The sequence below is a fragment of the Clinocottus analis genome, unplaced genomic scaffold (genome assembly GCF_023055335.1).
Source record: "Clinocottus analis isolate CAN_PGR_092001 unplaced genomic scaffold, fCliAna1.0.p SCAF_34, whole genome shotgun sequence".
NCBI classification, from domain to species: Eukaryota; Metazoa; Chordata; class Actinopteri; order Perciformes; family Cottidae; genus Clinocottus; species Clinocottus analis.
The window spans coordinates 336,878-347,195 of NW_027176087.1; the positions used below are offsets into that span (position 1 = coordinate 336,878).

Sequence of the window (10,318 nt, forward strand, 5' to 3'; positions counted from 1 at the left end):
AAAGCAGCACACATGTTAACCCGTCTTCCTGCACTGTGGAGCTGTTTTCCTTTCCTTACTCAACTCAGTCAGCTGACTTTGAAAGGCTGTGCAGCCAGCGCTCACCGGCCGACAGACACGGACCAACTTGCCTCAACACGGTAAGGATGACTCACAAGACTCGTTCAACCTTTATTGCACTGTACGTTTGTACAGAGTGTTGGGAGTTTAATGGACCGCTGAGTCCTGTTGAATCAAGGCTGTGGCTACTGGCTTCTTGTTTCTGTGTTGAACACTGTTGTTTCCAGGCGGCTGGCCCGGCATTGAGGCCGCTGTACGGCCTCATCACAACATCTCTATTGGGGCGAGCTGAAGAACCTGTCACACGAGTCTGGAGGCTACGCTCTAAAGCCTGTTCATCATACCCAGAAAAAGGTATGGGGAAAAGAAGAAGAAGAAGAGCTACTCAGTGGTCTTGAGATAATAAGAACGTTCAATAAAAAAGGGTTAGTTTAATCATTTATTCAGTTTTGTTCATTTTTGTCATTTTTTCTGTCAGTCCGGCCGCATGCTGCCGCTCTAGATATTGCGTGTGCGGCGGAGAACCGCCTTGTGGATCTCCCTCAGCAGCGTGTCCTTGTTCTTCTTTATGTTGGCTTTGGCCGTCTCCAACACAAACTCGATCTTCTCCTGGCTGAAGGGAAGCTGGACGCTGCAGAAGTCCTTCATCTTTGCTTTGACCTCCTCTGCATCTGGACCAGAATGAAAGTGTTCATGACTCTGAACATGTTTGACATCAGTGTGTGGTGCTGTTCGGGTGTAACAGACCTTTGCAGTTGTGTCTGTTGAAGAGCGGCATGTAAACAATCGTAGGTTCCTGCTTCTTCCCCTCGAGCACGTAGCAGTCCTCCGGCCAGTCCGTCTCCTTCAGGAATTTGTCGTCTATTTCTGGGAAAGGCTTCTTCACTGCCAGTGCGTATTCTCTGGCAAGAGTCAGAGTCTGTACAGAGAACGGTTGGTTTTATTCTGCTTTGCCAGCTTTATTACGTTTGTTGCAGCAGTGTGCCTCCATCTCACGAGAGCAACCACAAAGGTTGCCTCCACTCGTTACCTTGAAGGCGCCATCGGCCCCGTAGTCCAGGGCAATAAGAAGGTCTGCGTCTCTCTTCTGTCCCAGGAAGGGAGGGTAGGGCATGTTGAGCACCACGCTAGCGTCCATCAGCTGGAGGTGTTCCTCCAGTTTGATGCAAGGCGGCACCGCAGCACCTTCCCATCAGCACAGATCCCCATGTAGGACATGTTTATTCTTATTCAATTGCTTTTCACCATCAATGTGCAGGTTAGTGACCGAGCTTCACCTGGATGTTGGTAGAGGAAGTTTTTAGTTGTTCCCCATTCCCATTTCCACAGCAGAGGGATTACTTTTTGGATCAGCAAGGAAACTAAGAAAATATTTAACATGGCACGTTTTACAACACATTACAACATTGCACACATTCCCTCCTTCAGACACACCAATCTGAACGTCATGTGTTCAAAACAGATGCAGTCACAGTGGCCGGCCCACGGTCTCACTGTCGGGTTGGAGAGCCAACGATCAGGATGGAGGCAGAAAGGGACACGAGTACCCGTTCACAACTATAATGGAAGTCAAGGTAATTCACGCTCGTCTCCAAAATTACTTTTGTCCTTCTGTACTAGATTCTCTTTATAATATAGAGATTTTGAGTGCAAAAAGGAACATTGTTTGTTTTTATTGAATTGCTATGTGAACAAAATGCTAACACACTAAAGCGACATACAAACGACTACATTTTGGTTTTAAAAGCATATCTTTTGCTGCGGGTTGTAATGTTAAATATAGCATTGCTTATGTTACAACAGGTTTAGAAGTTACATCGAGAACGCGTTCGAGTCTAATGAAACGTATGAAGCCGACGTAAACAGGAGGGATGTGACGGCTCAACGGCCAACAGGAGGCCATGGACCTCTGTCTGCAGCTAGCTGCAGCTAGCACAGCTAACAATGTAGCACAATGTGCCTGAGAAAGCCCGGGTTAAGTGTCTTTCACAAACCTAACATTGATAAGAGTTGATTGTATTGTGATGGGAGAAAAATGCTTAGTGAGCAGAAACTAGTTCTAGTTCAGGTCTACTGTTGTTTAGACTAGGTCTAGTTCAGGTCTACTGTTGTTTAGACTAGTTCTGGTTCAGGTCTACTGTTGTTTAGACTAGGTCTAGTTCAGGTCTACTGTTGTTTAGACTAGTTCTGGTTCAGGTCTACTGTTGTTTAGACTAGTTCTGGTTCAGGTCTACTGTTGTTTAGACTAGCTCTGGTTCAGGTCTACTGTTGTTTAGACTAGTTCTGGTTCAGGTCCGCTGTGGTCCTCTAACAGGGGCTGTTACCTCTGATATGCATAAATATACTGGTGAGTTTTTACATGTTGAAGACAGCGGCATGGTGGCTGTGACATGGTTCTTTCTTTCTTGCACAAAATACAACTTTGATTCCTGAGACTTTATTCGTCCTTCAGTGGGTGACAAAGACAGTCTTCCGCCGTCCCCCTGGGATCCTACGATGTTTGATAAGGCTTCCCAAAGCGTGTCATTAGCGCTGGGGTTGCGTCGCGGTGCGGCCGTGCAGACACCAGACCATGAAGACCACGCTGCAGCGTCCTCATGGGCACCTTCAGGGCCGAGCATCCACAACAAGAAAGTGAAGTTATTCATCTTTCAATTTGAAATACTTAACGGTCTCAACAGTGAGGCATCCTGTTATAGGTCATTAGTGCAGTTATAGTTATAGCTTTTGGTAAATTATCTTTCTTATTTAGTTCTATGTCCTTGGTTTTTGAAAAGATTCCAGTCCCTCATTTTGAAAGTATTGTCGGTGCCATTATATGAGGAACAAAGGGATGAAAAAACAGCTGCTCCAGAATCAGCTTTTGTTGTTCTTGGCTCTGCCTTCCAAACAACGCCACTGGGTTTAAGTTCATACTTTTGGAAAAATAGGAAAATAATTACTCGTTGCAGAACCCTGATCACCCAGGAAACCTCCTCTGGACATCCCACCTTTCTGTTTCTCACTCTCATTGCTCATTGGAGTACCTTTCATGGTGTTCTGCAGGTGGTCCAGGCCCGATAGAACAGCCGGGTCATCAGTGTTTGTTCTGATCTCTTCTGTGAGCTTCAGCAGACTGTGGAAGCCGTGCACGTAACGGTCCAACACGTCCCAGAACTTGTTGATATGCCGTGGAACTGTTGGATAGAAATATCAATCTATATGCAAAACAACACATCACATGTTGTACAAGCTGCTGATCTAAACAGCTGTTTACCTTCAGTCCAGTGAAACAACACGTCCAGTAGGTTGTGTGTATCAGTAGCTGCTGCCGCCACCACACCTGAAACACACGCAGTGGATTCTACGGCTCATGCGTGCTGTTTGGCTACTTTTCTTTCAGTTACATGACACATTCACATGTTTACCTTTCAGCCAGTGAAGTATGTTGTTTACCAGACTTCTTTCATCTGCTACGATGCTGCTCACGATACCTGAACCACAAAGAGGACACACACAGGTTCATCTGCTACGATGCTGCCCACGATACCTGAACCACAAAGAGGACACACACAGGTTCATCTGCTACGATGCTGCCCACGATACCTGAACCACAAAGAGGACACACACAGGTTCATCTGCTACGATGCTGCTCACGATACCTGAACCACAAAGAGGACACACACAGGTTCATCTGCTACGATGCTGCCCACGATACCTGAACCACAAAGAGGACACACACAGGTTCATCTGCTACGATGCTGCCCACGATACCTGAACCACAAAGAGGACACACACAGGACACACGCTGGAGAACCTGTGCACCTGACGGCACGCAGCATGCTGTAACTCACCACTACCTTCATGTGAGTGCAGACGAACAATTCTACTTCACTTCATCTCCCTCGATGCACAGAAACATGAAGGACAGCCAGGAACAAGAACGCTGGACAAACGATGCTCAGAGCAGACACTACTGACACGACACCACCGACACGACACCACTGACACGACACCACTGACATGACACCACTGACATGACCAGACACCACTGACATGACCAGACACCACTGACCAGGCACCACTGACATGACACCACTGACATGACCAGACACCACTGACATGACCAGACACCACTGACATGACCAGACACCACTGACCAGACACCACTGACATGACCAGACACCACTGACACGACCAGACACCACTGACATGACCAGACACCACTGACATGACCAGACACCATTGACATGACCAGACACCACTGACACGACCAGACACCACTGACATGGCCAGACACCACTGACATGACACCACTGACACGACACCACTGACATGACACCACTGACCTGGCCAGACACCACTGACATGACACCACTGACACGACACCACTGACATGGCCAGACACCACTGACATGACCAGACACCACTGACATGGCCAGACACCACTGACATGACCAGACACCACTGACATGACCAGACACCACTGACATGGCCAGACACCACTGACATGACCAGACACCACTGACATGGCCAGACACCACTGACATGACCAGACACCACTGACACGACCAGACACCACTGACATGACCAGACACCACTGACATGACCAGACACCACTGACACGACACCACTGACATGACCAGACACCACTGACATGACCAGACACCACTGACACGACACCACTGACATGACCAGACACCACTGACCAGACACCAGTGACATGACCAGACACCACTGACATGACCAGACACCACTGACCAGACACCACTGACATGACCAGACACCACTGACATGACCAGACACCACTGACACGACCAGACACCACTGACCAGACACCACTGACACGACCAGACACCACTGACATGACCAGACACCACTGACACGACCAGACACCACTGACCAGACACCACTGACACGACCAGACACCACTGACATGACCAGACACCACTGGCGTGCACCAGGTAGTGAAAAAGATTTCAATATTCTGCCCGTTCTCCATTCGGTTGAAGGAAAGTCACGACCTTGACGACACCTTCACCTCAGTGCAGCTGATGGACAGATTCTCTGTGTTTCTGTCCATGGAAGCAGCCAGACGTACCTTGCAGCCTGATCATGTCCATCTCTGGACCTTCACCTCCGCGCTCGGCCTCTTGGTCGCGGCCCAAACGAGAGGTGTTCAAGAAGAAGCCCAGATCCGTGAAACCGGCCTCATGGGGACTCATCTCAAACCAGGTACCTGAGCCCAGCAGGGACACAGAGGCTGAGGATCAAGAAAGACTCTCCGTGCAAAGGTTAAGCAAGACATGTGAACTCAGTGTGTATGTACTGTCGCCTCCCATGATGTCATGTTGCATGTTGTCTCCGTCATGGATGTTCAGTACCTCTGACTGGGCCGCTGTGCAGGCAGTTTGTGTTGGCCGCGTTGTAGACGGGGTAAGGGTTGAAGGCATTCAAGCCGTCCTCAGAAAGATGTCGATGGTCCAGCTGTCAGGAAGCATCAGGTGAACCATGTCGCTCTGCTTGTGTCCACACAACTGTTACATACGTATTCTCACCTGTCTGCATTGCATTTTGAAACTTATGTGAAACATATGAAACAGCTCTGCTGCGTGTCAGTGTTTTAAAGGAGGTCACTGGCCCCCCCTGCTGGCACTGAGCTGTAACTGCTTTAAAAGGCGTGTTTGTCCTGTGGCTGCGTCGGACACGCGTCACACAGTGAACACGCTTCAGAACTCCAGCGTGGTAAAGCACCAGTTCTTTTGTGCACAATGAAAAGAACATTGATGACATTGGTGCTAATGAATAATATATAATAACAATAATACCATAATAATGATATTAATAATAATAATAATGGTATATGAATAGTGCCTCACCATGAGCACAAACACTGCTGGTTTAAATGTTTAAACGCTACATTATGCAACGTTTCTCGTCTGTCTAATTCATTTGTATTTTTCTCTTTTGATTCTAATCAGTTTTAATTATCAATAATAATGATCAATTATTGGTGCTTCAACCAACAATTAAGTGTATTGTGATATATTCCCTGGATAAGGGACTTGAATGTGTCTAAAGTCAACCAACGTCTAGTTATGCATCTTTAATTTCAGAGAAACTAACTATATACGTTACAGATATGCTAATGCTTATTATTACACCTATGCTTATGATTACAGATATGCTAATGCTTATTATTACACCTATGCTTATGATCACAGATACACTAATGCTTATATTTACAGCTCTGCCTCCACACATGAAGGGCGTTGGGTCTAACACTGTGGCTCTGTACCTGCTTCATGACGGCAGCAGAGGTCATGACCCCCCAGATGTCCGTCAGGGAGAATTGCTCGTCCTCGGCCCTCCGGCCAAGCCAGTCCAGGGCCTTCTGGGCCGGGACCCCGGGCCCCGACAGCCTGGACACGGCTCTGCCCATGTTGCTGCTCCACTGGGGGTCACTGTACAGGGAGGACATGGACCTGAGGGAGACACAGGTACTCTCAGAGAGCTGACCACGATCACACTAACGTGTAGTGTGTTGGTAAGACAACAACACGTGACACCACATGTTAGTGAGACAACAACATGTGACATCACATGTTAGTGAGACAACAACACGTGACACCACATGTTAGTGAGACAACAACATGTGACATCACATGTTAGTGAGACAACAACACGTGACATCACATGTTAGTGAGACAACAACATGTGACATCACATGTTAGTGAGACAACAACACGTGACATCACATGTTAGTGAGACAACAACATGTGACATCACATGTTGTTGTCTCACTAACATGTGACATCACATGTTAGTGAGACAACAACATGTGATGTCACGTGTTAGTAAAACAACAACACGTGACATCACATGTCAGTGAGCTGAACACGACAAAGCGTGTCCTCATGTGTGGAATATGAGGATAACGAGACGAAAGACTTTGCACCTTTGGCATTCGGGAAAATCTTTTTTTTTAAAACATCCCTAGAAATGTGCAATTACAGTAAAACATGTGATAGATACATTGAAATAATTTCATTGTAAAATATACTGTTATAAAATAATTAGAGGTTTGAGATTAAATTTCAGTAGATTTAAAGAGCCAGTGAATGCAGATGATGTGGATCCGTTGCTCCCACAGCAGAATGCTGCATGGTGGGAAGATAAGCCAGATGTTGGTGTTGTTACGCTCTGAGTTTGGGGCAAAAGAGGACCTGTGGTCCTGTGATGGTGTGAGTTGTGTTAAAGTGTGTTGTGTGTCTGCGTGTGCTCATACAAGGCCGAGCCAGACACTCCTCCCAGGTACAGCAGCGTTCCCAGCAGCCCCTCCTCCTGCATCTGGAACAGAGAACCCACCAAGCCCACCGCCGCCCTCTGCCCGCCGCCAGAGCCCAGCACTGCGATGTGGGGGGCGGAGCTCTGATGCAGAGGGGCGGAGAAACATGAGGGTTGATGATAAAATAAAGGTACAATAAGTTAACCCTGATTCCAGAAGCACATAATACTCTCCTCCATCAGGAACAAGTGCTCTAGCTGTGAAGATGTGCAGAATAAAGAATGTCAACCACAGGAACACCTGAAGCTATGGCGCTCAGCCTCCGTTGCTCTTTGTGTTGAGCTCTGAACTCAAATGTTAAACATGGTTCTTCATCGTCATTTAGCTCAAAGCCTTCCTCTCACAAAGCCGTGAGCACATTGTTTCAAGAGGAGCAGTAATGATTGGACGTATGAACCGGACTCAGACGCACCAGCGTGCACGGCATCCCCATCCTGCGCAGCGCCTCCACCACCACCTCCTTCCTCTTCAGGACGAACGCTCGCTCCGCAGCAGACGTCAGCTGGGAACGACGGCCGTGAAGCTGTGCACAGAGATACATAATGATAACACATGACATCACACCCTCCAAGTCTATGGAAAAGATCCTCTTCTTCTGATCTAAAGGAGACAGATATGACATTTAGTTTATTAATGTGGCAGCAAACAACCACTTTATCATGATATGCAGTGATATTCACTTTATTTAATCCTAATATTTAATCAGAGGGCTTTACAGTCTGTCCTCATGACATCCTGTCCCAGGACCTCACACCGGATCAGGAACAACTCCCTAAATGAAGACACCTGGAAGAACCTTCATAGAGCAACAGAGGAGGATCCTCTCACAGAAAGACCATCAGAATTCTGTTAATGAGGAACTATGCGTGAGCAGAAGTCCACGTTGACAGCGCCCCCTGGCTGAGGGACGTCTCTACGTCCCTCTGGTCCTCTCGTTCATAACCAGAAGGCTTCAGAGTTGTAGGAACAGGAGCCAACGGGCTCCCAGCAACTCTTCAGTCAACACTTCCTCATCTTTATTGACTTTCACTTCTGAACACATCAGGACGTTTTCAGAATCTGCTCTTCAGATCTGCAGAATATGATTTCACAAAGATTTCAAGAAGAACAAATGTAAACACAAGAGCGACATGTGTGAGACCTGAGGAGACTGCAGAGTGGGGTCCGGCTGCAGACACAGGGTCTGTGTGTGAGGCCGCTCCTCCGGCTGATAACACATGAGAAACACACAACTTGCATGACATTCCCTCGTCTCCTCACCTTGGCTGCCCCCGGTGACTTCCTGTCCGTGGCTGCATGTGTTGGGGTCCTCTGTCCACGGGGCAGCCCTCTCGTCTGAGACCTGGCCTCCTGGGCGTCCGCGGGTCGCCCCGTCGGGCCGAGCATCAGGACACCGGCACAGAGCAGCGCCCAGCTGGCAGGTCCACGCATGGCGACGTGACGGAGGACGAGCATCGCAGCTGCTGTGGAGCTCAGCTCCTTTATGCTGCCGTCACACCTCCATGACTCACCAGCAGCACGCTGAGGACAGATAAGCAGGAGCATCTTCCTCAGGAAGGCAAGGCCTGAACGTGCAGCAGCTGTCAGCTCACATGTACTCAGCACAGAGCAACACGTTACATGTAATCATTCGAATTATGATAAGTTACATATCATCCAATCAGGAGATAAAGCTGCTGTGACCATGAAGACTCACACAGTATCTGTTCTGGAGTGTGTCTGTTGTCATCATACAGACGACTGAGCAACACAACATTCATAACAAACAACACATTCCTTAAAATACAAAATGAATTTCTTCTTTGCTAGTGAAGGTAATCAGATGTGTTGGTGTCAGGTCCACCACTCACTCGTCCTGCAGAGGACATCTTGAAGCTGTTGATAGTGAAGACGCTCAGCTCCCTCCCTGACCCTGTGTGGCCGGACGTCAGAGGAATGAAAGTACCGTCAAACTAAATCATAATAACAATTAGTATTTATTATTATTAAACTTAATGGCTCAACACAGCTGGAGTGTAATCTCCAGATCCTGTCAGACCTGCAGCCATGAGGCCTCGGTCTTTAGAGACGGGACCTTCATCCAACAAACCTGAGACAAGGCGCTGCCGTGAGAGCGTGTTGTCGTATTGATGTGTAGACTGATTTGTACATAGATACATGTCCATCAGCTGGAGACCCAGACACACTCAAGGACTCCATTCAGCTGCGTGTGCAGGCCGGTCTGGACCAGACTCAGAGCATGTCATGGCTGCCCGGTGAGGCCAGCACGCCGCCCTGCTGGTGGAGATCACAGGCGGGTCAAGAGGACCCCCCTCAGGGAATCAGACCACCGGCATCGAGTCAGGGAACATGCTCTAACTGCCCTGTCCGTCATTATATTAATAGAGTTTCATACACCTCATTCTGGGGTTTCCCTGAAGCCCCTGGAGGCTCCTGAAGGCCCTGGAGGCTCCTGAAGGCCCTGGAGGCTCCTGAAGCCCCTGGAGGCTCCTGAAGGCCCTGGAGGCTCCTGAAGCCCCTGGAGGCTCCTGAAGGCCCTGGAGGCTCCTGAAGCCCCTGGAGGCTCCTGAAGGCCCTGGAGGCTCCTGAAGCCCCTGGAGGCTCCTGAAGGCCCTGGAGGCTCCTGAAGCCCCTGGAGGCTCCTGAAGGCCCTGGAGGCTCCACGCTACCAGAGCCGGCGTGCCACCTTCACCCCGAGTCTTTCCAAGCCGACCTAGAGCCGGTCGGAGGAAATGCACCCGGCATGGCAAGAAGAGAGCACAAGCTGTCAGGTCAACAACAATGCATGTTGTCCAACTCTATCAACAAAACCAAAGGAACAGATGAACACATGAAGGAACACATGAACACATGAAGGAGCAGATGAACACATGAAGGAACACATCAAGGAGCAGATGAACACATGAAGGAACAGATGAACACATGAAGGAA

The 10,318-nt window shown here is 48.6% G+C and overlaps 1 protein-coding gene across 1 annotated transcript; it reads right to left on the minus strand.

The window, feature by feature from the left end:
* Positions 1-558: 558 nt before the first annotated feature.
* LOC137799026 (cytosolic phospholipase A2 gamma-like) lies at positions 559-8,928 on the minus strand. Its single transcript, XM_068596097.1, has 14 exons — positions 8,648-8,928; positions 7,800-7,910; positions 7,328-7,470; positions 6,338-6,524; positions 5,424-5,526; positions 5,141-5,278; positions 3,468-3,533; positions 3,317-3,382; positions 3,087-3,236; positions 2,420-2,665; positions 1,338-1,421; positions 1,091-1,245; positions 808-979; positions 559-731 (listed from the first exon to the last, which is right to left on the minus strand). Exons 1-14 carry the CDS (start codon positions 8,840-8,842, stop codon positions 559-561), a joined length of 1,989 nt encoding a protein of 662 aa, XP_068452198.1. The 5' UTR covers positions 8,843-8,928.
* Positions 8,929-10,318: the final 1,390 nt, after the last annotated feature.